This window comes from Aspergillus multicolor (assembly GCF_047715735.1).
Source record: "Aspergillus multicolor strain CBS 133.54 unplaced genomic scaffold BDW74scaffold_6, whole genome shotgun sequence".
Taxonomy (NCBI): domain Eukaryota; kingdom Fungi; phylum Ascomycota; class Eurotiomycetes; order Eurotiales; family Aspergillaceae; genus Aspergillus; species Aspergillus multicolor.
Window position 1 is genome coordinate 633,394 of NW_027395957.1, and position 26,115 is coordinate 659,508.

Here is a 26,115-nt window from a genome sequence, read left to right on the forward strand (position 1 = left end):
CTAACACACCGCTCCGGCCCCTGGTCCCTTTCTTCCCTGGTGACGTCGCCGCCCGCCATATAAATTCGCCAGTTGCTCCCCCCGTTCTTTGACATGATTGCTCCAAGTGCGTCGCTCCTTGTCTTTTACTCCTATGGCTGAGGAATCTCTCGGTCGTTGATATGTCCGAGCTCCTTTCATTCTCGCGGGCTGTATTTGGTGGACTGGAGGATCGGTGTTATTCTGAAGCTATCTCTGCAGCTATTCAAGCGCCTATTGTACCTTCAACCTCTCCGCAACTCTACGATGCCTATGATTTGTTCCACATCCCCGTGCAGTAGAACTTGTACGGTTATTCACCATGTCATCGACGGCGCCCGGCGCACAGGCCGGCTCTCCAACCACAAATCGCGAAGCAACAAGAGCCTCGACGAATGCTGCGGAGACCCCATCTTCTAAACCACAAGCAGGTGAACCCGCACTTCATCGTAGCCACCAAAAGATCGTGTTTACGGACCCAGTCGCTCTGCGCTATCTCGAAGAAGACCAATCAACCATCGTGCTACATCGCCGTTTGACTCTGGAGGGCTATGAAATCTACATTGTTGAGCAATGGGCGTGCTCCAGGATCCACCCCACTTTTGTCATCACTACATACACGGGAGACTCTTCGCATAAAGTGGTTGCCGGTGTTTTGGGGGTTCCTACCGACGAGTCGACATGGTCTCCCCGGTTAAAGCTGTACTTCAACGCTGTGAAGAGATTCCAGCTACGAGAGAGAGAGACGTCCCTTGGCACAGTCATGGTGACTGACCTAAATTCGTTTCCGTCGGAGCTCTCGGTCATATCTGTGCCTGATGGGGATATCCTTAAACACCGTGAAGATTTTGTCGTGAACGAGAACTTGAAGCGGTTAGGCTGCGCTGGCCGAGCCGGCTTGAAGCTCCAGACCCCAGCTGCTGCTACGGTGGCCAAGTTTCATCAATTGTATCGGACGAGCGAAAGGATCCCGCTCTACAGCGCCGTGATAGAGCTTGTGAAGCAATGCCAAATTGCTCTGATGATGTTTGGTAACTTGGCGCCGGAATATGTGGACGGGTTGCTTTGCGATGTTACAGAGGCTGCCGTGGGAGACTGGTGGACCGATATTGGCATGGAACTCTATAACATTGAACCAAGCGATGGGAGGCTCGGTCCTACCACGGTTGCAGCTTTGCTAGGTACTCTCATGGGAGCCCGCAACCGGCTTCATGCGAACGGCGCCCCGGTTGGCAAGGATGCCTTTGATATCAGCAATCTCAAGCGCGGAATTGGGAGTTTCCAGAAATCTCAGAAGATGAAACGTACGCGGCGGCTGGACCGCCACACTTTGGACAGACTTCATCGGGCCACTGCCAAGGCGGCCAACGCAGAGGGCTGGACAGATGCTGTCAAATCTACCATGGCAGAGCTCAGCGGACACGGCGGCGAGATGGTTATGGGCATGGTCCGGGGCAAAGAGAAAGGAGGGATTGCCGATATCGAAACGATTGACATTGACAACTTTGCCCAATTAATCAGCGGCGAAAGAGCAAAGTGGCTATGGCGAGGGAAACCACGCAAAAGCGCCGTGGATTCCAACGGACCTCCGACCTCGGACATGATGTTTACCACAGACGAACAAGGCGGGTATGTTTGGACTAGTCGCAAGCGACATTCACATGAGGACCTGGGCATGGACCCCTCTTTTCAGAGATCCGAACGCTCGTGGAAGCAGGCGGAGGCGACTGGTCCGCCCGAAGACAAGGATCAGAACCTCAGTAGGATGGTCATGAAAGGCGTTAGTGGCAGGGTTTCAGACGCTCGGATAGGGTTTGGCAAGTTCAAAGATGCTGTCGGAAGACGGTCGCACAAGGCAAAGGACTCGGAGTTTGGTGGTGATGCTGCCCAACTCGCTTTCATGGAAAGTGATACTGAGACAGGCCTCCAGCCTGGATACGAGGATGCCTCTCCACCCGATACACAAATACCAAATGGTGCTGAGCAAGGACAACTGTCGCTGGACACCAATAACCAGTCTGGTGAGAAAGTGCCAGCAATCACAGTGGACCGTGCTGCATCCAACGAAGACACAGACACATCACGTAAGGGATCTGTAGCCCAGACGGACGAAAGCTTGCAAGACCTGGACCGATTCAAAACGCGGTCTACCGACGCATCCGGAGTTTCAGTCGATCAAGAAAGAGCATCAACACCAGCATCCTGCGCCATGTCCCTACGCAGGCCGCATAGCTGCGAGGAACTCGTATATGCCAACGATTTCGAGCGGAAGAACGAGTACTGGCCACGGCATCTATCTTTTAGCACCGTCGAAGAGGTCGTTCTAGCGCGAAAGGGACTAGATGACCGTACGATTTTTGAAAGTTCCGACGCCCCTCTAGAGGAAGCTGTAATCCACGAGGATGTATTAGCCTCCGATGCACGGATCTCGGGTATTCGAATCCGCGATCTTGAATTGCACACTGTTCCATGGGTTGAGAGCCAGGTGGCTTCGGTTGACAGGCTGAACCACACCCTTTATGAAATCCACGAGAAGATAAGCTCACAGTACCTAGAACGGTTCGTGCTATACCAGCAGGTACGGGAACGGTCTGGTGATGTACTCGCTGGTGAGCACTCGCAGCTTACCGAACACATGAAACGAGTCGAGATGTTAGGCGCAAAGCTTGACTACGAACTACACACTCTAGAGACAAAAGTTGAGGATGTGGAGACGGGGCTTGGAGAATTCGAACGGCATGTCGACGATATTGAACTTAGGGTCAAGTCTTTGATTCGGGATGATGACGAGAAGCAGAATCACTCGTGGCTGTCCTGGTTCCGCAGACTAGGTCAGTGGCAGTAGCCTGACGCACAACCATTGATGGCATTACCCTTTCTTGTATATATTGTATCAGATACTTGTACATATCTCTGAATAGGATTGTGAAATGCACGAACCGCGCGACGTCATAGCTATCATGTTTTCAGGCCTAGAGCCGCCGCCGGCCCAAAACATGAGCCAGCTCTCCTACTTTTATTAAGCATCAAATAACCAAAGGAGAGAAAAAAAGTCATTCATTACACAACCAGAAATAAGACTAAAATACAATGTTCAAGCACAGATACAGGGCATTCCACCCTTTACATGCTCAGACCACCACCCTGGGCCGCCTGGCCCTGCATCTTCTCGCTGACCTTGATGTTGACCTCAAAGAACTTGCCGACGCAGCGGTCAAGGCAGACGGACTCGCCCTTGTTCAGCTCGCCCTCGCGGTAGTCGTTGGGGATGCACTTCTTTGAGCAGGACTCTGTTAACCTATAGCGAAATTACGTTAGTTGGGGAGGTATACGAATGGTGTGCGACGCCGAGAATATCCGAGTATGATGGCAGAAACAAACGGGCTAACGAACCGGTTGAACATGTCTGTGACCATCTCGACCTCGGTCTCTGCGGCAGCAATCTTCTGCTCCGAGCTCATCTTGGGGGCGCCGCCGAAGAGGAAAGACATGGTGACGGTCGTTGGATAGGTTGAGGGCTGAAAGCTGGAAAGAGACGATTAGTATATTGCGATCCAACGAGGTCATACGGAGGTCATTCCCGCACTTACAATTGATAATCTGGAAATGAGGACGATGATGCAGGTGATGCTGAAATTATGCCCAGCTCCGACTCTGCGGAATAGAACTCGGAAGCTCTGGCTCACCGCCTTCGGGCGCGGGTTCTTAAGCTTGCTCAGAGCTTTCTCGCTCCACAACTTTTCAACCCCTCTCTTTCCCGTGGATTGTGATGAGGACCACGATTTAGACCTTCCTTCCAGCTCCAATGCAGTCAATACGCCCCTGGTGGGCTTCACAGCTGAAAGGAAGGCCTCTCTCCTTGAGGTAAGGCAACTCAATCTCGCCTTTTCGCGTCCAGCCTATATCTACACATCCGTTCTATGATGATTCAAGTCCCTTACAGAACCGCTGCAATCCGACGCTTGGAAATTCCAGGCTATGAATGCAAACGGAGCTATAAACTCTTGATCTGATTTTGTTCTCTTGGATATTGTTATTCGCCGTGCTCAATTGGGATACAGTGCTAACTATATCTTCAGCACAGGATCATTAACAGCACAGTGCACCAGGCCTGGCCGAGTAATATGCCGGAGTCCTGCACAGGGGAGATGGAATAGCGACGCAGCCCCGGCGAAAGAATCGTCGAAGAAAGGCTCGTCTAAACAATTAGGGACATTTGAGAAGCGGCTTGCCCAAGTGGCAGAGGCGACCTCGAACCCGTATCCTCGCTTTAAAACATCTTACAATCCATTTACTATTTCCGATTTCATACATCGATACAGCTATCTAGCCAAAACAGAAACAGTAGTAGATGACGAAGTCACCGTAACTGGTATGTCCTGCCTGGCTTGCGATGGCTTCGTTATGGATCACTATACTTAGATTGATTAGGTAGGGTTCGTACGTATAGATTAGCCGGCAGCGGATTGATATTCTTCGATATCTACCAAGATGGCCAGAAACTCCAGATTTTGTGCAATTTACATCGGCTAGAGGCCGCAGGGTTTATCTCGAAGCCGGCGTTCAAGAAGTTCTACCGTCTGCTCCGCCGTGGTGATTCCTTCTGTATGTTCCTAGTCGCAACTCTAGTGTCCCCAGGCTGAACCAGAATGCAACAGCCATCACAGGTAGACCGCACCGCACAGACCGAGGCGAGCTCTCAATTGAGGCGAACCAGCTGCCTCGACTTCTCTCACCATGTCTGCATGATATCCCGCTCGACGTGCATGGGCACGAGAACTCGCCATACCCGCGCCATGTACAGATGCTCGGCGACCCGGGCACGGTGAAAATCATCAAGGCCCGGTCAGTCATTACACAGCACATCCGCCAGTTCCTTCTGGATAAGTCATTCATGGAGGTCAACACCCCAATCCTGAACGCAATTGCCGGCGGTGCAAGCGCTCGTCCTTTCTACACATCTGCCACGGAATTCCCGGATCGACAGCTGTCTCTTAGGATTGCGCCAGAGCTCTGGCTGAAGCGTCTAGTGGTGGGCGGGTTCGACCGGGTCTTTGAGATTGGCGCCTCATTCCGCAACGAAGGTGAGCGCGCTTGATAACCCTCCAGACCGTAGGCTAACTTGACAGGCCTCGACAAGACCCACAACCCAGAGTTCACAACCTGCGAGTTCTACCAGGCCTACTCCAACCTGGAGGAGCTGATGAATATGACAGAGGAGCTCCTCTGCACCTTGGCACAAGTCATCATAGCAGACTTTAACAAACGCAAAGAGCCGGATCCGACGCACATAGACTTTACCATCCCATTCAACCGCATCGATTTTATCCCCGGCATCGAGAGAGGCATCAACCGCCAGCTGCCCAACCTCACAGACCCCGACGCGCTTGAACAAGTTAAGCAGATCTTCACAGACCTCAAGCTCGAACTTCCCGAACACCCTACCCTCCCGCGTCTTCTCGACGAGCTCTGCAGCATCTACGTTGAGCCTCTATGTCAAGAGCCTACGTTCATTATCAACCCGCCTGAGTGTCTTTCTCCGCTATCCAAGAGCTTCGTTCACCCCGACAACGACCAGGTCGTTGCCGCGCGCGCAGAGCTCTTTATTGAGGGCAAGGAGATTACGAACATGTACGAAGAGGAGAACTGTCCGTGGGAGCAGCGCCGCAAGTTCGAGGATCAGCTGAAGTTCAGCAAGGATGCTAACGAGCCCGGCGAGATTGATGAGGAGTATCTCAAGGCGTTGGAATGGGGCTTGCCGCCCACGGGCGGCTGGGGGTGTGGTATTGATCGTCTTGTCATGTTGTATACGAAGACGAAGAAGATTGCGGAGGTCCTGCCGTTCGGGAACCTGAGGCATGTTACCAGGCGTGAACTTGCTGGCCCGATTACTTCTCCGGCTCAGGTCAAGTCCGCATCCAAGGAGAAGCCGGTGGTTCAGGATAAGCCAGCAGTCCAAGAGAAGCCTACTGCCCAGGAGGAGCCAACAGCGCAGGAAAAACCAGCGTCTCAGGATTAAGATTCGTGGGTTTACATAGATATGTATAGGTAGGATTTGGTGGACCTTGGGTCTTGTTTAATCTTGTACTATAGTGTAACATTCAGCTCAGTGATACCATGTTTAAATTATCGGCCAGTCTCCGAACTTAGGAGCCTCAACATCACTATCCGTAGAAGTGTATGGCGCAATTGACTGCGAAATAAATGGGCGATAACGTTGGAGACCCCGAATCATGCCATGAAGCCGCGATACCAGAGTAGCATCAAACCCGTCGCAGCGGGGACGGAGCCGGCCGTAAAGCGGGAAAAGAGGGGAATGGGGAAGAGGGGCGCAGAAATATTTATTCCTCGCTATCAGACCCCTTTAAAGGTTCAAAAATAAACTCTAAAATGGCCTCGAAACCTATTACACAGGCTCAGGCCGTGACTGTCAGCCTGCAAGAGCTAATCGACGGTTCGTTTACCTATTTTGCCTCCATCCTTGACAGATTTATATATCCACCAATTTTGCGGAGAACAAACGCTGAGATAAAACTATCCAGGAACCGTCTCCTTCGACACTCTCACCGAAGCCTTCGGTCCCTCCTCGCTCGGCATAATCGTCGTCAAGGACCTCGACGCCAAATTCCAGCATCTCCGCGCCCAAGTCCTCTCCAATGCATCCTACCTCGCGGCTCTCGAGAACGATGAACTGGGTATCTACACCCCAACCACAAGCCCATTTCCCAACTAACAAACCACTTTCACAACACAGAATCCCTCACATCCGCACAAGCCAAATACCTAATCGGTTGGTCCTGCGGCAAAGAAACCCTGCGCTCCGGCCACTTCGACATCCTCAAGGGCTCCTACTACGTCAACTGCGCCTTCTACAAGGACCCGTCCCTACAAGGCGCGCCCGCCGATTCGCACCCCGATCTCCCCGAGTACACGGCGCCAAATATCTGGCCGGATGCCGAGAAGCTGCCGACGTTCCGCAGCGGGCTGGAGGAGCTGTGCCGGCTGATTATCGATACGGCGGTGCTGGTTGCGCGGGCCTGCGATCGTTATGCGGAGGGGAATATTGAGGGGTATAAGAAGGGGTATCTTGAGAAGGTTGTGCAGGGGAGTTTGACGACCAAGGCGCGGTTGCTGCACTATTTCCCGACGCCGGATGCTGAGGTAAACGGTGATGCGGCTGAGGGTGAGGAAGAGGGCGACGATGACTGGTGCGCTACGCACCTTGATCATGGGTGTCTTACGGGTCTTACGTCTGCGATGTTTGTTGATGAGAATGCACACCCTCCTGCTTCTACACCGGCTACGCAGAACCTTCCTGAGCTCTCGGCGTCTCCGGACCCGAAAGCTGGCCTGTACATCCAGTCGCGCACTGGGGAGGTCGTCAAGGTGAACATTCCTAAGGATTGCCTTGCGTTCCAGACGGGTGAGGCGCTGCAGCTTATTACGAAGGGCAAGTTCCGCGCTGTGCCGCATTTCGTGAAGGGGGCGAAGGTGCCCAAGGGACAGGGGAAAATTGCGCGGAATACGCTGGCTGTGTTTACGCAGCCGAATCTGGGAGAGGAGGTGGAGTATGGGAAGACGTTTGCGGATTTCGCGAGGGAGGTTGTTGAGAGAACTTATTGATGGGTTGCCTTTTAGGTTTTGGGGATGCGCATTGTACATAGTGACAAGGGCATATAGCGTCAAATTCTAGCTCGAGAGATGCAGCGAGCTTGGTATTAAATGTAGGAATCTAACTCGCAAGACGAAATGATATACATTGCTTTCGTGATATTCTAGCACCTTTGAATACAAGGCCAATATAGGAAGTCATTAGTCGAATTCTATCCTCGTCCCGTGCTTGGGTGGGTATGAAGTCGGCCCAACATTTCTAACCTCAGTGTCCCTATTTGAACTTTGCTCAGTCTCGGGAACATAGTCGCCGCCTTCTGTCTCCTCCGTACCGCCGCGGAGCTGATCAATGCGGGCTGTGAAATCCTCCATCTCACTATCCTCAATCTGCAATTTGTCGTTGACCAACCTTCGACGTCCCAGAAGTGCAGTCCGCCGCTCGGATTCTTCAGACGACTCTTCCTCCGAGCTTACCGGGTTGCTCGTGTCCACAGCTCCAAGCCCAGCACTAACAAGCTTGCTGGTCTTGCCAATCTCCGCAAGGCCAGCGGTACCAGTTTTCATGGATGGTCGTCCAAGTTCGGCTGGTTGTTTCGCTGCCCGGATATCAGCCTGGCTGGCAGTGCCTTCGAGAATTTTGAGGTTCGCATTCCACATCTTCACATCCCGGGTTTCACTGTACTGGCCGACATCCTCTCCGTTCAGCGAGTCGATGCCTAGTGTTTGCGTTCGGAAATCGCCCCAGAACCAGGCCTTGCCCTCGGGGATACGTTCGTCGACATTACGTGAATATTCTCTGGCGCGCAAGACACCCTGTAGGTCATATCCCAACGTGAGAGAATTGAATAGCAGCCTCATGGCATCTGGTTCGTAGCAGCGGCCGAGGATCATATCCTGGGAGACATCCACAATTGCGCCAGAATGCAACTCGTACCATTCGCCATATCCGCCCATCCCGACGGTGTTGAATACGTCCAGTACCTCATGATGTGACAGAGGCCGAGCGGATTGTCCGTTGTTTGACATTTGCGCTCGTTCCATGTCAGGGGTGTAGACCTTTCCTGAAATGCGAATCTGGTATTGCTCGGCAAGCTGTTTGGACTTGAGATCATCGTCACACCCAATAAGCTCCAGTCTAATCTCTTTGACCACCATTACATCTATAGCAGGCGGTTTCAGCGCGCTTTCTTCAACTCGGTAGCCCCTTGGTTTAAGACGAACCGCGTCCCCAACCGCTAGAAGCTCCGCACCGATGAAGATGCCCCGGCAAAATATCGACGCATTAGGCCATGTGCCCACGAAGCGTTCTTTATGCAGCAGACTGAATGACGACATTATCGTCATAGCATGCTCGATTGAAGGGTGAAGCTGTTCGCGGGGCGTACCTTGCAAGAAGAGCTCGAATGCGTTGAAAGGCTTGATGCATTTCAAAGCAACGTAGCCATAATGCAGCGAATAACTTTTATCGGTACCAATGGGGTCCGGAAGAGTCTCGACCCTGAAACCAGAATAGTTTAGGTCGTATTTTTTATCAGTTTTTTCCGCGAGATCTTGAAGAACCGTTTCTTCTGTGGGGATCTGGCCAACGACTCCGGCACGCCATTGCGGTTTACCCAGCCATTTTCCCGTTGTTGGAGAATATACCTCTATGGACTGGTTTTGGGGGTTCCAAACCAGTTCTCCGTCAAAGTCAGAAGTCCAGAGCACGAGCTCCCCAAGGCGAGGGAGATACGAAGGTCGTACGTCGAGCGTTTCTAGATACTCCTGCATTGCATCTTTCTCAGCGCTCCAGTCCATGCTGCCCGGCTCCGAGATGCTATTATCTAGAGTGCCCCCATGCCTCAGCTTTATGACTGCGTACTTGAACACATCTTGGGTGCCTTCACTGTCAACTACAGAGAATCCTGTTCTTCCCGGTGGTCTCCCGGGCCTTCCTGGTCCTGGAGGCCGTCCTGGGCCCCTGGTCGGTGGTCTCCCACGAGGCCTGCCACTGCCCGGTGGTCTTCCCGGAGGTCTTCCAGTCGGCGTTGAGCTTGGGGTACCAGGCGGTCTCCCAACAGATCTCCCGGGAGGCCTACCACGTCGAGAAGTTCCCGTAGCAGCATCTGATGATATTAGAAGCCAGACATAAAACCGTTTCTGGGACGCGAACCTTTTTGTCGCCTTTCCAACTTGGCACAGAGCTCACAAGCGCATTTTGTTGTTCCTCCGCTCATTAAATAGTCGAAATGTGGAAAGAACACAATACTAGAAGTAAAGTAGCTGCCACTTGGATGACCCCATAGAAACTTGTCGCGCTGCGCCTGGGATTAGCTCTGAGCTAACCTTTTTGGTCAGACAACTTACAATACTAGGATCTGAATTGCGAGGCCGATCAAAAAGCGCATAGCCATCTGGCAGCTCGTCAAGGATAGAGGTTACCCCTTGAGTAGGAATGTCAGTAGGTGCCAGGGAGAGCAAGGTGTTTTTATAGTAGAGATGTGGAGGGTGACACAAATAACAAACGGACAACGGGAAGGGCTTGTAGAAAAGAAATATATGGAAGGAATCTTGGATTTCTGAAACCGTAAAAAATCTACTTACCTTGCACATGCGCTCCGCGCTTCTTCAACCATAGCTCCGCGAGCTTTTGGCGATAATAGGTATCGTCGGGTCTTCCGAACCTCTCTTCTGTAGGCCATGTCCTTTTATCGCCATCACTAAAAGACTGATCAATCGGGATCAATACAACTTGGTCAGCGTAATCTCCCGAGTCCGATTGCATGGCGTCCATTCTTGAGGGTTGTGGACTATTGAAGTCGGGCTTGGGGGTTCCCAGCACCTGGGGGTTCACAGGAAGGAAAGCCATAATTTCCCTATTGCCAAATTTACTCTATCATTATTTCAAGAAATAGCCAGAACAAGAAGAAATAAATATGAGAAAATGCGGCGAGCCTTTTCTTCGACTGTCAAATGAATTAAATTCGAGAAGTGAAGCTTGCCAGGCAGAGTGAGAAGTCTATCACGTGATCCACTTTAAGGATGGTAGGTGTAAAGAAACATATTATAATGATAGATATTCTGAGGTATGGAAAGTAATAGATCATATACTGAATTGTATCGCACTCCTAATTCTATACCACAAGCGTATATGCTAGTTGACAGCTACGTCCTCAGGCTTCTCTTCATACGGAGGGGGCGCGAGCTCTCCACGGTCAACCCAGACCTTTTGAAGCTCCTCTTCAATCTCTTCCCGGCGTTTCTTCCATTCATCTACCTTGTCAAGACGCTTGCGGATATCCTGAAGTTCCTTTTCAACCCCAAGTTTCTCCTTGGCGGTTCCGATTCTTTCGAATTCCCATTGCTCCCCATCAGAGCCCACACTAATGGTGAGATTGAAAGTGTGATACTTTTTAAGTGAGGCTCGTGTGGAAATGGTAATCACTGTAATCCCCCGCTCCTTGGCCTGTTCGTAAAGTAGCCCCTCCACGTCGGAGGAAACGGCCGAGGTTCCTTCGTCGAGGAAAGCATAGCGAGGTTCATGGTAAAAAATCCGCGCCATGGCCATGCGCTGCTTTTCACCACCGCTCAGAACATCCTTCCACTCCTTGCGGGAGTCCCATCCGCCTTCGCGGGAGGGAAGGTAGCCAAGGTGAGCATCGTCTAGGATCTTTTGCAGGGCGGAATCCGAAACACCCGCGTCTCGCATATCGATCTCAGTGTGAGGATATATGACTTGGTCCCGGAGGGTCCCCACACTCAGGTACGGCCTCTGAGGGAGAAACATGATGCCATCAAGCCCAAACCCTCTCGGGCGGCTAACAAGGCCACGGTAAACAGGCCAAAGTCCAGACACGACACGAGCGATGGAAGACTTGCCTACTCCGTTAGGACCGGAGATCAGAAGGTGATCGCCAGAGTGCACAACAAAAGAAAGAGACTCGAGAAGCTCGTCCCCCCCTCGAGGATATAGAAACGGCGCAACAATAGGGACCTGTTCGAGGCGTACCCCATCAAAGCCATTGTGGATAGTACCCTGCACATCATCCAGCGAGAATAACTCCGACTGGCCATTGTGCGGCGGATAGTAAGCATTGGCGTGCACTCTATGGAGGGCAGCGATCAGACTGTACACTCGTGAGGTGTAGCCAGCCAATTCGGAGATGTCTTTGATGCTGTACATCATACGACCACCGGCGTCAGCAAGTGACAGCATCAGTCGCTTGTTTGTGATAAACTCCTTCATGCGACCTCGTTCACGACCACTAGCCTCGGATGTGTCTGCCAGCTCCATGGCGCCGCCTAATCCGCCCCAGGCTGGCAAAAAGACGGGTAGAGAGGTGACCAGGTACCCGAATGCAGACCAGGAGTATTTGAGTATAACGTCTTCCAGCATGTTATAGCGGATCTTGAGACTGTAGATGCCTTCCATCCATCGCTGAAGGTCTTTGAAGCTTCTGGCCAAGAACACACGCTCTGTATCAGCGCCGCCGTAGAATGAGATTTCCTCAGCGTTAGCCAGTAACCTGGAATGTAAGCCTCTAAAGTCTCCTTCTTTCTTGCCCTCCACAGCTTTTAGTTTTCCGAACGGCGGTGAAAGCTTTCGCAGGACGACAGCGGTACTAAAGTATCCTGTGAGTATTCCACTAAGGGCCAATGGCCCCAACGAGCGGTACAGTTGGTAGTTGAATACGAAGAGGTCCACCATAGGTTTTCCCATTGACGAGTAGAGTGCGGCTGCAGCTGAGCAGAACAGAGTAAGGTCCTGTGTGATGAATTGATCGGGCCCCTGGCCAATACTGCCGTCGAGGTTCATCAATTTATAGTAGTTGTTGTCTGCGGTAAGGTAAAGATCGTGGATATATCTCGTAAGCCGAGTTCGAAAAGCGATTGATACCTTTGATTGGAGGAACTTGATCATGGCGTTAGTGTATGAAGCGAGTGTCCCTATACCACACCATTTGACAATGCCCCAGCTGAAGGCACGCCCTTTTCCTGCGACAAGGTCCCTCACGATTTCGCCATCAAGTCGCGCGATCAAGAGTGACAAGTATGTACGAAGGAGCAAGAATACCCCGTGGCTCATTAGGAGTCCTGTCTCTTTGCTACTCCACCGCGGTACCATGATGCTCCCTAGACTCAAGAACTGATGAAGAAAAGCAAGGTTCAATCCGGGCTTGGCGTTTGGCGGTGGTATTCGGCCTACCGAGTCCTCGTCGCCTGTGCGAGCGGCCGCTGGTGGGTTCAAGAATAACCTTCGGTGTGCGTCGAAAGTTGTAGGTTTCGTGGGGTAGATCTTGACCTTCGAGGTCAAAGAGTCCTTATACGGCACGTATATGGTGCGAGATCCATCCTTGCCTCTTATTCCGGAGTTCCGCCGTAGTAATCGCTTGCCACGAGCGCGCTCGTTTGCCCTCTCCCGAAACCAATTATAGCCTCCATATCCGGTTCCGATGATTGAAAGGAGAAGCGCAACCAAAGCGAAAACCTTCGTGACTCTTGACGAACGCCCGACCTTGTCTCGGAACAAGTTGACGTAGTAAACGTATAATGCGACAAGAGGATCCTGCTTGTGTCGAAGTGTTGATTGAGCCGCCATTGTACCTTGCGCTCAAGAGCCTTTGTTTATTCCCTGTGCCTTCCGACAGCCGATAATCTAAGCCAAGCCGTTGATGGCCATCGCAACACTAGCATTTGCAGGACGTGAGCGACAAAATTCTGTTTGAGTTGCGAGAGAAAGCGAGAGACCCGGTTTTGAGGATGATAATTAAGAAGTTGGCAGACGTCGAGCCAGTAGGTCACATTACGCTGAGGATGACGAGAGGTCATGGAGTTCCTTGCATGTGAACGACCTCGGGCCCGAACGTGGAGAGGCGGAGCGCCCACTTCTCACGTGCGTACCCCAGAAAATAAAGAAGGCCAAAGATATGGATCTGTAATTGTTTATGCGAGAGACGAGATTTATTGAGATAATAGTTTCGCTCTTATCCCTGTTACAGTGTCAGTCCTGCTATAATAAATAAGTAGCAGGGCTTCACGCGACCCAGGCATGAGGACGCCCGGTGAGGGTAAACAAGCCTGAGTAAGCTTATCTGCTGCACAGGTACATACATGTGCTCTGCGAATCTGCGTAGATGCATATCGAGAGTCTTTTAGGCAAGGATCTGGACAACCTTTAACAAGTCAGCCGCAAATGAATCCGTAGTTACAACCTGGGGTTCACTCCGTGCTCCAGACTCTCCAGGATGGATGTAGCCCTCAACTACGACAATCATCGGTGCCTTGGAAGAAGTAAATACCTGATATCTCGTCTCGTGTCCAATCAGGATCTTTAGGTAAGATTCCTTTCCTCAGGAGCGGATCTGCCCCTTGGGAAATCACATTTCTCTGGTCGCTGGCGGCTATCTGGACGATGTGATTTGGCGGACCCCAGCTTTCCCCAGCCACGGCTCGACACTATCGCATCACTCTGTTCAGCCTTGCATTGTCGGTCCAGGCCAGAGCTTCCCAAGTTAAAGTGTTTATTGCCCTTTCCCTGCTAAGGATAGATTGCCCCTTTCCATCTGGATGCCCTATGCGAACTGTCAGCCTCTCACATCGCTTCGCCCTCGCCTAGTAGTGCAGTCAAAGCACGAAGCCGATTAACCCGGCAATGCCATCCCGGTGCTTCTCCCGGGTTGTTCGCTCCCCTGTATACAAATAACTTGTAGTTTTGCAAGCCTGCATGAATGTTGTTATTAGACAGGGATGATGTTGACCCCAAGTTTGCACTTTTCTTCTTTGACCAGGTCGAATTATCTACATTGTTGTAGTAATTATCGGTATTACCCAATCTCACAGCATGCTCGTTTCTCCGCAGATGCACCACTCACACTGCGAGTCTGCTCAAGGGTCAGGGTACGCCCGGCGCCACGTGACGGCCTCTCAGATCTCCAATTCCTCTGGGCTTGACCTCCAGGCATCCTGCGACTAACTTTCAGAAGCAAACTTCCTTAGTCGCATATCAAATTTATCTTCATTTCGTATTTCACAACAACCTTTGCAGAGTGATAGTTTGACAAGTTTGAGTGCTGGTGAGCATTATTATCAAAGGCGGTGGTGGTCCGTGGCCAAGAGCTGGCTCAGCCTTAGGTAACCAACTCGCCCACGGACGGCCTGCTTGCCTCCTCCCATTCATCCTCATTTCAGGACCGCTCAATCCAGGAGGCGTCCCTTAACGCACCCTCTGAGCCGCCCTTCTTTCGGCGGAACCCTGGTGGCCTTCCGAGTGTGTTCTTTTCGATCCTTTTGCCTTCACACCTGACTGTTTCTCCTACCGCTCCTATACACTCGTCTTGTCGGTATCTTTTCCCCGTTGCCCCCAATGTTCGGCAAGAGCCCAGAACGAGGTCCGCACCCGTCGACTTCGAAGAGCACAGCAGAGGTGCCAATGCCTACCGCGACCGGTTCTTTAGAGCCAGGCAAGTATCTTTGATTCCTCCCTTGACATTCATCATTATAACCTTTCGATACTAACATTTTATCCTCCACATTTAGGTAATGAATTGCCATCCCAAGGCCGATCCGCGACAACAGATCACTCGACTCCGTCGACTTACCCCGACCCTTCGGAGAAGGATCAAACAAATCCTGTACCTGCTCAAACCCACGAACCCGCCCCCGCCGCTTCTACCACTGATACCCTGAAAAAACACCATCGCCTTTTACCCCTACCGTCGCGGACATCTTTGAAAGCAGACAGGCCATCAACATCCGACAGAACTCAAGATGGGCCACACGACGGATCCGAGAACACGCTTCGTGGTTCTCGGAGAAGTCTTTTGAGAGGCCGACGGGACAAGAGCAGAGGGAGCAGCATGAGATCGCGCGAACAGAATGTGGACGACCCCAGTTTAGAAGAAAATAAGACTGCCAGCCCCGATGTGCGCGACCCAGCGACAAACAAAACTGCCAAACCGTCGCGCAAGCTTTTTGCTTTCTTGAGCTGCTGTTCTTCTTCTGATGTTGACCCCGAGGATGGTTCTATCCCCCCAAAGAAGACTTCTAGACGGCTATCCGTTGCTCAGACCCAGCCAACACCGGAGAAAACGGAGGTGAACGCGGCCGACTCAAGTACCGCTGAATCCAAGGCGCCTAGTTATTTCAAGGACGAGAAGCCGAATCTGACGGTGATATCCGACAAGCAGTCATCGAACCTTGATGAAGAGGGTGTTGCGGAGCCAAGCTCACAACTCGATGGGACAAAGGCGACGCCGGCTATATCTGAACCCGCTCAGAACCACACCTCAACGGGCGCGCACAACGAGGACCAGTCATCCGACGCACAACCATCGATTCAACCTGCGATTGTCGCCACCGAACCCACGTTGTCAGAGAAGTCTGATGAAATTACCAAGGCTGATGAAATCGCGGTTGAAGCAGAGAGTTCTGCGATGTCCTCTCAGCCTGGTACAGCAGAGGAGGATACTAAACAATCCCCACAAGATGACGAAGCAGTAAGGCTTCCTCCCCCTCCACCATTAGGCAAACAGCCGGAAACATCCTTGCAAGAGAAAGCACAACAATGGCTATTGCCTCCGGCTTTGCCGCATCTTCGTGATCGAAAATGCTTGGTTCTAGACCTCGACGAAACACTAGTGCATAGTAGCTTTAAGGTCAGTCCTCCTTGTCTTTGTTCCTCAAATTAAACTGACAGTGTATCCCCAGGTCCTCGAGCGAGCTGATTTCACCATACCCGTGGAGATCGAAGGCCAGTATCACAACATCTATGTGATCAAACGACCGGGCGTCGATCAGTTCATGAAGCGTGTCGGAGAGTTATATGAGGTAGTTGTATTCACTGCTTCGGTCTCAAAGGTAGGCTCTTGCTGCACTAGTAGACTGTATGGCCACTAACTTCGCTCAGTATGGCGATCCTTTACTGGATCAGCTGGACATTCATGGCGTCGTCCACCACAGGTTGTTCCGGGATAGTTGCTACAACCATCAAGGCAATTACGTCAAAGTCAGTACATGATGCGCACAACTTGCTGGAAATCATTCTGACAAGATTAGGATCTATCCCAAGTCGGCCGTGATCTCCGGGACACTATCATCATTGATAACTCTCCAACATCTTACATATTCCACCCTCAACATGCGATACCCATCAGCAGCTGGTTCTCTGACGCCCACGATAACGAGCTCCTCGATCTTATCCCCGTACTCGAAGACCTTGCTGGTACCCAGGTGAGAGACGTTAGCCTGGTTCTCGACATTACGCTATGAAATCTGTAACATCATTGCGCGCGACATACCCAAAACAGCTGGACTTTCCCTTGTTTTAATTCATACGTCCGGCCACTGCTTACTTTGACAAGCCGCACGAAAGTTGATTACTCTTAGCCTAGACGCATTGGGAGCTTCAGCGCTTTGCTTTTGAATTCGTCAAGGCGACTGGAATCTCTGCCTGGTTATATATGCTGGCGTGCGTCTTTTCCTTCTGCTTTTTCTCCTACACTTTTTTCTCCCCCTCGACAGCCGGTTGTTCTCCTGTACACGCTCCCAGCGAGCTGATACCTTTTCCGCTTTTGTCTTTTGTATCGATCCCCCAAAGAAAGTTACTCCCTTTTGCGTTGCATTTCTGCAGGCGTCTGTCTTGGCTATCAGCTGAATTTTTGCTGATCTCATGTATACGCTGTTCGATTTACATTCCCTTGTGCTTGGCTCTTTTTTCCTTACAACTGTCTTTTATCCCCTTTTGCTCAACCCACGCCCCCAGAGGGCTCGACTTGACCATCTCACCGAATTCCCTACTACCTGTATCTGCGATCTCTCCTACTCCTACAACGGACCGCTGTCATCTTGTTGGCCATGATTTTCATTTCCCTTTGAATTTGATTTTGGAGGCTCCACAAGCGAGTAGCATCTGCATCATTGTCCCCATACCCACGTCACAGTTTCTGGTGTTTTTCCATAGTCTCCCATCAACCCAGATTTCGATTAATGGTGGCTTGCATGTATATGTACCTGGTGGCGCGTGCTGTACATAAGAAGCGTTCATCGTTTACAATACAGCCTTATGTGTCTCATTAGTGCTTGTTTAGGAGTATTTGTGGACTGCAAAAGTAGTAAGCAGTGGCCATTGTATGAGGCCGAGCATGATGCGGGCATGATTTGACACAGGCTCGTCCCGCCTTCCAAGTGCCGACGGGGACCCTCTCCTTCCCCGTCCCTTCTTCGGAGCTTGTCAATAATCTCGGTCTTGCTCGTTATCGCGAAAGAAAACATTTATTCAAAGAGTGCGCTCTACCGTTACCTGTCATAATTGTCCGCGTCCTCCCAATTACTCACTCTCCGTTACCTCCGTAGCCCCTCCCCCGCCGCATCGTACCACCATGAAAGACAGCAAAGGCTGGGATGGGAAGCTACGCGTCGAGCCCAGAGCAACGATAACAAACCCCGAAGCTTTGGAGGACCCGGACTACTCGGATTCCGATGCGCCGCCCGTGGAGGAGATTGATGCCGACGAGGGTAAGTCCGCTGCAGCGGTTACAAACGCGAAAACGGAACCTTCAAACTGACGCATACCGCGAACAACAGACCTGTTAGAAGACGAGGACAAGGATGTCGAGGTAAACTCAGCGCCTAAAGATGCTGCAATGCGGATTCTGGGAAGCTCACAAGGCCTCAGGATATTGATCTCGTACATTGCCGCATACACTCGATTCCCGCTTTGCGGTTAGAACGATTCACGAAGCTTCAGGTGCGCCTCGTCATTCAAACCATAGGATTATACTGATTATGTGTCTCGGATAGCGACTATGCCTGCGTCAGAACCAAATATCTCGAATCGAATTACCATCCGGTCTCGGTGAAACGCTGCAAGAGCTCGATCTTTACGACAATCTTATATCGCATCTCAAGGGACTTGATGATTTCCAAAACCTGACGAGCTTGGATCTCAGCTTCAATAAGCTCAAGCATATTAAGAACATCTCACACCTGGTCAAGCTAAAGGACCTTTACTTCGTACAGAACAGGATCTCGAAGATTGAAGGGCTCGAGGGGTTAACGCAAATAAAGAATCTGGAGTTAGGGGCCAACAGGATTCGGGTGAGTGGCTCACGGCGCTTACTAGGTTACCATTCTAATCCTGCGCAGGAAATCGAAAACCTCGAGACCCTAAGTGCCCTGGAGGAGCTATGGCTTGGAAAGAACAAGATCACGGAAATGAAAAATCTCGATGCGCTTTCTAACCTCCGCATTCTCTCTATCCAATCAAATAGACTTACCAGCCTCAGCGGCCTCTCGTCGCTCAAGAACCTGGAAGAAATATACGTGTCGCACAATGCCATCACAGATCTCGCTGGTCTAGAATCAAACACCGCGCTACGCGTTCTAGACTTTTCAAACAACCAAGTCTCGAAACTCGAGCACTTGTCTCATTTGAAAGAACTGGAGGAGCTCTGGGCATCTAATAACCAACTGTCGAGCTTTAACGAGGTGGAAAGTGAGTTGAAGGACAAGGAAAATCTGAAGACAGTGTACTTTGAAGGGAATCCGCTGCAGACGAATGGGCCGGTTGTATACCGGAACAAGGTGCGGTTGGCCATACCGCAAATCATGCAGATTGATGCCAGTAAGTCTAAATCTGTCACTGCTTGTCGGCCAACTCAACTAACCTTTACAGCGTTCGTACGAATCGCTTAACGAGTACTGTCAATGATCAGATAACCCCTGATGATAGTTGATATAGGATGGATATCTTATAGAGTGAACCCTCCTGGAGCATTCTGACGACAAGTGACCCTTTATCATACCTTCACCTTAGATATCAACCACGAATTTTAGCCCATTTGTAATTCCTGGAAGAGTGGTCGGTGGTGCTGCTTGCCATAGTAAGTCACCGCGAGTGGTAACCGGCGGGTTCGAGTTTGGTGATAGACTCGTACGCCTCGGGCTGTCATGCAGCGTTCCTGTCTCGATACCAAACCGACGGGCTGCCCACACATGTCAAGTCATAAAAGGCCCAATGCGACCATTGTCTTGAACCAGCCTTACTCTTCAGCCATCAATCTGCTTCTCCGCTTTCAGGTCCGCACGCGCTTCTGATTCTCCCGACTCTCCATCTGCCGACTCTTCCCCTGCCAACTCTGCCTTATTCTCTGCCTGCTTTTCGGCCCGCTTTTCGGTCTGCTTTTCGGCCTTCTTCTCTGCCTCTGCCTGCCTCTCTACCTCTGCCTTCCTCTCTGCCCTTGCCTTCTTCGCTGCCCTCTTCGCTGCCCTCTTCCTTCTAGCAATACCCTCCTGCCACAAGTTCATCAAAGAATCAGCTCTTATCTGGCTAACAATCGCCTTTTTGAATTTCCTCGCCACGGGCTTCGCAGGCCCATCTTTCTTACTCGCCCTTGGAGCATCCGCCAAATACTGCAGCCCAGCCGTCTCCCCCTTCAGCTGCTTAGCTAGATCCTCATAAACAGGGCTCTCCGTTTCCTGCTTAAACGGGCCGTACCATGGGTTCCGACTCATGACCTGTTCGTTTATAGAGGGCGCGTGGGTTACGTCGCATTGGATGATCTGGTCGGATTGCGCGTCGTCCGGCGAACTAGGAGATTGCGGTGAAGTGTCAACGGTAAGAGGAGACGCATCCATTGCGTTTTGCGCCGCCGTCGGGGAATCGAAGACCGCGTTGATGTACCGGCCGGGTCCGTCGCCTTGCGAAATCTTTTTGAATTGTGTCCAATCCGTCGTCGGCTGGGGTGTACCGGTTTCTTTTAGGAGCGCCTGTCGAGTGAGATGACGGGTTAGCTAGCATTCATTTCACTTCAACAATGGCCCATTGAATCTTGGTCTTGGTCTTGCTTGTCCCTTGTTCTCCTTCCCCTTCATCGAAATGGGCTCGAACGCTGGTGGGTATTTACCTGTACGTGCCTATTATTTATCCGCAGGAGCGGCGCATTGCGGAAGTGCACGACCTCGCCGAATTTCTGGAGCGCGGCGAGGATCAATCGTGACTCGGCGATGTTGCGGACTGGTCGGCTCGTTACGACTTTGATCGTGCGTTCGCCGAGAAGCTGTGTATTCTTGACGAAAGACATCGTGGGCAGTAGGCTCTCTTTCGAGCACTGGTGTCTGATGCTGTTTATTGGGGAGGGAGAAAGAGCGGAGATGCCGGCGGAGGATCTTATCGGGGAGCGAAGCGGGTCTTGGCGTTTGTATACTTCGCCAGACCTTCGAGGAGTTATTGTTTCTATGTCACTCATATCCAAGAGAACCTCAATCGAATATGCTGTTCCTGAATCGTTGCTTTATGGTAGCGAGGTTCTCCTTGCAGGAGACAAGGAACAATGGCGGTATTAGATAAAGCGCACCAAACCCATGCTCTTGCCTACAATGAATCCCTTACATCACAATACCTTTCATCCAACTGCAGACAAAGATGACGAAAAAAAATATATCAACCCGGCAAACCCTATCCAATGCAGCCTTCCCCTCTGTAAACAACTAACAAGATGACTAACCCAACCCACCTCGACCTCTACGTGACCCAGTGGCTGGGCTCAATAGGCCCAACCCACAACTCACCAGACGCCCGGAACCTGCTCTTCATCGTCGCTCCAAGTGGCAGTGATTATACAACAGAGGGTAAGAAGTACCTGATTGAGGCCACCGAGTCGCACTATGAGTTGTGGATCGATACTAATGAAGATCTGGAGGATTTCGTCGACAAAATACTGTATGTTGGTACATTCCCTGTTTCAAAGACAGATCCGAATGGCATTGTGGAGGAGTGCGTTCCTGTTATTGTGCAGTGTTTGAAGAAAAGGGGCTTCTGAGTGGGACGGCTATGGAGGAAAAGGCGCGTGCTTCTTGCTTAAGTGAGTTTCAGCAGGCATTTTGCGATGTACAAGAGCGTGGTACTGAATTGATTGGACAGTTGGTTCGAACAAGCGGAGACTTGATACAAAGGTTTGTCATTGGAGGGGAAGGGGTGCCGAGTACAGTCGAAATGCTTCTTGCCTGTGTACTTTGGTTTTCTGGGCTTGCGACTGCCGGGTTGAGGCTTTCTGCTTGATTCCAAATGGAGTCTTGTATGTACCTGACATAGATTGCATTAAATCAAACTTGTATTGTTCAGGATAATCATAACCATGTACCCTAGAAGATAGTAATTGGCAGATCGTACTGCAGACCGTTAGTAGGTGACTCTCCATGGTAAATGCTCCAAGCAAAGTACTCACGCTGTGAGGATCATTAAAGCGTAACCCCCGATCCAGCGCACTAATAGCCTCGATCTCCTCCTCCTTAAGATCAAACCCAACAACATCCAAATTCTCCACCAAGCGCTTGGGGTTGTTGCTCTTGGGAATAACTGCAATACCCCTCTGCGTCGCCCACCTAAGCAGCACCTGCGCTGGAGTCTTCCCATACTTCTCTGCAAGACCCTTAACAACCTCATGCTCAAACAGCGGCTGCGCCCCCTCAGCGTGCTTCACATTCAACTCGATAAAGCTTAGCGGCCCGAACGATGAGTACGCTGTCACGGCAATTCCCTCGCGCTTTGCAAACGCCACCAGCCGCTCCTGCGTCAGGTACGGATGGTGCTCGATCTGCAGCGTCGCAGGTCGAACCCGCGCATACCTTAATAGATCCAGCAGCAACTGCGCGCTGAAGTTACTGATTCCAATACTCCGGGCGAGTCCCTTATCAACCAGTCCCTCCATAGCAGTCCACGTCTCCTGGATCGTAGCCTTGCCGAGCTCGACCTTCCCTTCGGCATTCTCCCAACCAGGTGGGTATCGGACTTCGGGGTCGACGTATGTGAGCGAGACGGGGAAGTGCACGATGTACAGGTCGAAGTAGTCAATGCCCCAATCGGCAAGCTGTTTGCGGGCAATGGGCTCGACGCGCTCGCCGTCGTGGAAGCTGTTCCAGAGCTTGGAGACGAGGAAGAGGTCTGAGCGGGTCACGATGCCTTCCTTGATTGCGCGGGCGACGCCCTGGCCGGCTTCGACTTCGTTGCCGTAGTCTGGTCGACTTATTAGTTTGGCCTTACTGTGTTGATCTGAAGAGAGGAATACCGCATGCGCCGTCAAACAGACGGTATCCGGCCTTGATGGCCTCGTAGACTTGGTCTGCGCAGGTGTCGTTGTTTACCTTCCATAGACCGAAGCCTACTTGGGGCATGTCGTAGCCACTGTTGAGCTTGATGGTGGTCGACATTTTGGGTTGCTGCTCTTGTTTGACGATCTGAATGTCTTGAGGATTAACGATTGAGGTAGGTCAAGCAGGAGGAGAAGGCTTCGGAGTGAGAGAAATAAGGACACGTCTGGCAAAGAATTACTTAACCCCTCAATGGCCCCTCCGTACCAAATGGATAAAGAGCCGTAAAGAGTAGGTGGAACAGTGAGGAGGCTAAAGTGGCCGGCTGTATGCGCAGTGGGGGTGGGGAATGGGGATAGTCGCACCGGCTAAAATGGACGCCGGATAAATTGGCCTTCTACTCAACATTGAGCCCCGACGAGATTTCCCGCCTGTGGGTGGCAGAGATAGAGTCTTAGTGAGGATTCTAAAAGAGGAATCGGATCATTTAGCTCAATTAGAACTGTTGGTATTGAAGTCATGGATATTAAAACAAAGAGAGTATCACAAAGCAGCAAAGCATGGACTATAGGGCTCCACAGTTATAGTACAGGAAGTAACAGGATGAAAACAAAAGAGGGGCAACAGCAGGGAATCATAGAAGAAAAGAGAACAAAAAAAAGAAAAGAAAATAGGAAGGATATAAAAAGTATTATACACTTTTGTGCAGCCATGATTATCATTATGATTACAGGCGATTGCCATGAGATAGTGCATATCAACCTGATAAATAAGCAAAGCAGGGCTAGACAGCTTCAACGGCAGTATGTTCAGCATATGCTGACGAGGTATGTTCGGGGCCCGCCCCGTTCATACCAGGATCGCCAGATAAGCCTCCGACAATACCGACGAGATCATCCGGGGGAAGAAGCCCGTCGAAGCTGTGGTTCTGGTGCGACTCGCGCGTCACTGTACCGGAGTGATCAGAAGTCGTGAATGGGAGGTGGTGGTAGTTGCCGCCACTGGTGTCTCCTTGGATAGATGCACTGGGATTCGACCATGGTGCGTGGGTGTGGCTGATCTCGTCGAGAGACTGGGTGCTCGGAATGAAAAAGTTGTTCAACGCGGTGCTGCTGGTGTGGTCATGCAAGCTTGTTGTGTGGTGGTGTGATGGTACATAGTGGCTTTCGTGTCCGAGTCCATATGTTCCAATATTGGGTAGTGATAAGTCGGGAATATGAAGCATTACTGGTGCACCGCTGGAAACGTTGATGCCGGCCGCTTGGCTTACTTGCTGGGTGAGGTTGGGAAATGGGTCTAGGACAGATGTTGAGGCTGTCTTGTCCGATAGTGCTTCTTCCGGTTTCGTGATGCTATTGAGGAAATCAAAGGCGCCAGCGGAGTTGTAAAGGCTATTGACATGGTCATGGGTTGGTTGGTACAGAGACCAGGACTGTTGGGAGGGAGCGGTGTGATGTAGGAGGTCATGGTGTTGAGGCGGTGCTTGGTATAAGTTTGGAGTAGGCTTGCTCAGTAGGATTGACTCCAATGATAGAGGAGGAAGGTCGATTGCGGTGGTTGGCCTAGGGCTGTTGGCTAAACCACGGTCTGGCGATGTTACCAGTTTCCGCCATGTCGTCGTGCCGACCTCGTTTGGCCGAGTCTGGCGGAACTTCCAGAGGACGATGGCCATACGCTTGCTTTCTTCAACAGTTGAGCCTGAATAATTGTTCTGGAGACGTCGCAGACTGGGAGGGACAGTGGCTCGGATCTCCTGCACTGCAGTCAGGGTGTGGAAGTACCGCCGGGTACGCTCATCGGCTGCGTGGTGATGCCCAGTGCTCTCGGTTTCTCGCTTCTCTTGAGTGAGTTTTGTGAAACTCTTCGCCCACCACGATGACTCGAATGGCGGCTTGACCTTTGTTGTATGCGGCTTGGGAAGATTGTGATAAGCTTCCATCGTTCGCCTCCCGTCTTCGTAGATATAAGTGCTACAAGTCCAATTCTCCATCTGGTTGATCATTGGTATCGTCCCACCGTTTGCGATATCAAGTTCTAGGTGGATTCCTAACCTTGAACCCATGGGAGGAAAGTCATCCATCAACTCGAGGTTTGTCTCGAGAAGAATTATCTCGCAGTTCAGTGGATCGTTCACGTCTGAAAGTGATGAGCTCAAGTATGGAAAAGACATCCGCCAGTTCTTCAAATCTTCCAGCGGCATGGGCGCTTGACGTTGGTCACCCTGGAGACGAGTATATACATGGAACGCATCGTCGATACGATCCGGCTTGTTTGGGGCGCTAACCCACATGTCAAAGCTGAGGCCTTGGACTGTGTTGGTGTTCGTGTCTTGTTGAATTGATGTGGAAGGGTATTGGGGTAGTTGCAAGTCGGCAGAGTAAGGAGGCATCAGCCTCATAGAGTCGGAATAAGAAGGGGTTAAGTGGGTGCTGTAGTGACTCGACGGTAGATGGTCCATCGAGGTCCTCCACCTCGGCCCAACTGGTTGAGTTTGGGCGGCCGAGCGATCTGTTTGCTCACGGACGAGTCTCTCCCCTGTGGTTCGTTAGCATACCTGAATCGTAGGACGATGTTTTGCACTTACAGTCAGGGTCACCCTTGAGGAATGAATCGAGTACTTGCAAGTGACTAGACACTTGCTTCCTGGTCCTCCGCTTGCCGGTCAACTTGTAGATGTACTCCGCAATCAGCTCGTTTCGTCCGTACGACTTCCCACGTTCGGACCACTTTCGTCTGCCCATCGGCGGGTTCGCCTCAAGAGCTAGAGTGTGTCAATTGTATGAACAGCTAGACAGGACAAGCTCTTCTTACCCTGCTGAAAGGCATCCTCCAGTTCGTCAGACCATACTGGCTCCCCATCTTTGCCAGTATCCCGACGCGGCCGAGCCCTGTACTCGAGGTACTTCTGTGACTTTAGGTAACTTCTCGCTCTTCTGGATCCAGCATACGAGGAGGCATTGGATTGAAGACGGCGAAGCTTCTTCACTTGGTATCGATGGCTGAGAAGCTGGGGGTGGTAGAGGCCAGCAGTAGCAGTAGGCAGTGGATGGCTTGGGACAGGGACGGGAGGCTGAGGGTACTTGAGAGTGTAATGCTGGAGAGGGTCGTCACGTCCAGTAGTGTCATGATGAGCAAGGCTGTCAGAGTAGGCCTGTACGTTCCCAGACGTATTCTGAAGAGCTCGTTCTGAATGGGCTCCTACGCTCTCCAGAGCCGCTTGGTTTTGGGATACCATGCACTCGGATTGCCAGTCGGTAGCCATGGAGCAGACCCCAAGATTTGCTCTCAAGAATGAGAACAAATTCCAAAGACGATGTGTTGAGAGCTGTCCAAATGTTTACCGTCTGGCAAAGAACGCAGAAGGTAGCAAAACAGCAATGAAGAACGTAGATGCTCGAGGAGAGAATGTAAGAGCCTGGGAAA

At 51.4% G+C, this 26,115-nt stretch overlaps 12 protein-coding genes across 12 annotated transcripts; 6 read left to right on the forward strand and 6 right to left on the reverse strand.

Annotated features, from left to right (window-relative positions):
* The first annotated feature begins 117 nt into the window (after positions 1-117).
* On the forward strand, positions 118-2,962 carry BDW74DRAFT_148941 (putative Sin3 complex subunit (Stb2)). Its single transcript, XM_073723807.1, has one exon. The coding sequence runs from the start codon at positions 341-343 to the stop codon at positions 2,861-2,863; it is 2,523 nt and encodes an 840-aa protein (XP_073586043.1). The 5' UTR covers positions 118-340; the 3' UTR covers positions 2,864-2,962.
* Positions 2,963-3,058: 96 nt separating this feature from the next.
* On the reverse strand, positions 3,059-3,660 carry BDW74DRAFT_148942 (Tim10/DDP family zinc finger protein). The gene is made up of 3 exons (XM_073723808.1): positions 3,609-3,660; positions 3,412-3,543; positions 3,059-3,316 (listed from the first exon to the last, which is right to left on the reverse strand). The coding sequence occupies exons 2-3, from the start codon at positions 3,507-3,509 to the stop codon at positions 3,142-3,144; spliced, it is 273 nt and encodes a 90-aa protein (XP_073586044.1). The 5' UTR covers positions 3,510-3,543; positions 3,609-3,660; the 3' UTR covers positions 3,059-3,141.
* Positions 3,661-3,663: 3 nt separating this feature from the next.
* BDW74DRAFT_148946 (putative lysyl-tRNA synthetase) lies at positions 3,664-6,150 on the forward strand. Its single transcript, XM_073723809.1, has 5 exons — positions 3,664-3,882; positions 4,098-4,390; positions 4,450-4,623; positions 4,677-5,102; positions 5,148-6,150. Exons 1-5 carry the CDS (start codon positions 3,824-3,826, stop codon positions 6,035-6,037), a joined length of 1,842 nt encoding a protein of 613 aa, XP_073586045.1. The 5' UTR covers positions 3,664-3,823; the 3' UTR covers positions 6,038-6,150.
* A 198-nt stretch (positions 6,151-6,348) lies between these two features.
* Positions 6,349-7,774, forward strand: BDW74DRAFT_148950 (uncharacterized protein). The gene is made up of 3 exons (XM_073723810.1): positions 6,349-6,472; positions 6,561-6,713; positions 6,773-7,774. The coding sequence occupies exons 1-3, from the start codon at positions 6,409-6,411 to the stop codon at positions 7,639-7,641; spliced, it is 1,086 nt and encodes a 361-aa protein (XP_073586046.1). The 5' UTR covers positions 6,349-6,408; the 3' UTR covers positions 7,642-7,774.
* Positions 7,775-7,786: 12 nt separating this feature from the next.
* Positions 7,787-10,563, reverse strand: BDW74DRAFT_148951 (uncharacterized protein). Its single transcript, XM_073723811.1, has 4 exons — positions 10,213-10,563; positions 9,976-10,052; positions 9,782-9,926; positions 7,787-9,734 (listed from the first exon to the last, which is right to left on the reverse strand). The coding sequence occupies exons 1-4, from the start codon at positions 10,475-10,477 to the stop codon at positions 7,831-7,833; spliced, it is 2,391 nt and encodes a 796-aa protein (XP_073586047.1). The 5' UTR covers positions 10,478-10,563; the 3' UTR covers positions 7,787-7,830.
* Positions 10,564-10,707: 144 nt separating this feature from the next.
* pxa1 (putative peroxisomal ABC transporter (PXA1)) lies at positions 10,708-13,359 on the reverse strand. Its single transcript, XM_073723812.1, has one exon. The coding sequence runs from the start codon at positions 13,205-13,207 to the stop codon at positions 10,763-10,765; it is 2,445 nt and encodes an 814-aa protein (XP_073586048.1). The 5' UTR covers positions 13,208-13,359; the 3' UTR covers positions 10,708-10,762.
* Positions 13,360-14,881: 1,522 nt separating this feature from the next.
* On the forward strand, positions 14,882-16,971 carry psrA (putative general stress response phosphoprotein phosphatase Psr1/2). Its single transcript, XM_073722074.1, has 5 exons — positions 14,882-15,068; positions 15,145-16,262; positions 16,315-16,464; positions 16,514-16,612; positions 16,663-16,971. The coding sequence occupies exons 1-5, from the start codon at positions 14,972-14,974 to the stop codon at positions 16,873-16,875; spliced, it is 1,677 nt and encodes a 558-aa protein (XP_073586049.1). The 5' UTR covers positions 14,882-14,971; the 3' UTR covers positions 16,876-16,971.
* Positions 16,972-17,805: 834 nt separating this feature from the next.
* Positions 17,806-19,476, forward strand: BDW74DRAFT_123195 (putative protein phosphatase PP1 regulatory subunit Sds22). Its single transcript, XM_073722075.1, has 5 exons — positions 17,806-18,120; positions 18,190-18,221; positions 18,281-18,352; positions 18,406-18,702; positions 18,751-19,476. Exons 1-5 carry the CDS (start codon positions 17,985-17,987, stop codon positions 19,297-19,299), a joined length of 1,086 nt encoding a protein of 361 aa, XP_073586050.1. The 5' UTR covers positions 17,806-17,984; the 3' UTR covers positions 19,300-19,476.
* Positions 19,477-19,653: 177 nt separating this feature from the next.
* On the reverse strand, positions 19,654-20,687 carry BDW74DRAFT_176104 (uncharacterized protein; the record flags this gene model as incomplete). Its single annotated transcript, XM_073728518.1, has 2 exons — positions 19,654-20,373; positions 20,511-20,687. The coding sequence occupies 2 exons, from the start codon at positions 20,685-20,687 to the stop codon at positions 19,654-19,656; spliced, it is 897 nt and encodes a 298-aa protein (XP_073586051.1).
* A 301-nt stretch (positions 20,688-20,988) lies between these two features.
* BDW74DRAFT_148958 (uncharacterized protein) lies at positions 20,989-21,870 on the forward strand. Its single transcript, XM_073723813.1, has 4 exons — positions 20,989-21,233; positions 21,305-21,688; positions 21,747-21,774; positions 21,831-21,870. Exons 1-2 carry the CDS (start codon positions 21,102-21,104, stop codon positions 21,662-21,664), a joined length of 492 nt encoding a protein of 163 aa, XP_073586052.1. The 5' UTR covers positions 20,989-21,101; the 3' UTR covers positions 21,665-21,688; positions 21,747-21,774; positions 21,831-21,870.
* Positions 21,699-22,950, reverse strand: BDW74DRAFT_148959 (aldo/keto reductase). Its single transcript, XM_073723814.1, has 3 exons — positions 22,671-22,950; positions 21,831-22,618; positions 21,699-21,774 (listed from the first exon to the last, which is right to left on the reverse strand). Exons 1-3 carry the CDS (start codon positions 22,810-22,812, stop codon positions 21,748-21,750), a joined length of 957 nt encoding a protein of 318 aa, XP_073586053.1. The 5' UTR covers positions 22,813-22,950; the 3' UTR covers positions 21,699-21,747.
* A 419-nt stretch (positions 22,951-23,369) lies between these two features.
* Positions 23,370-26,111, reverse strand: abaA (transcription factor AbaA). The gene is made up of 3 exons (XM_073722076.1): positions 25,504-26,111; positions 25,277-25,453; positions 23,370-25,227 (listed from the first exon to the last, which is right to left on the reverse strand). Exons 1-3 carry the CDS (start codon positions 25,952-25,954, stop codon positions 23,477-23,479), a joined length of 2,379 nt encoding a protein of 792 aa, XP_073586054.1. The 5' UTR covers positions 25,955-26,111; the 3' UTR covers positions 23,370-23,476.
* Positions 26,112-26,115: the final 4 nt, after the last annotated feature.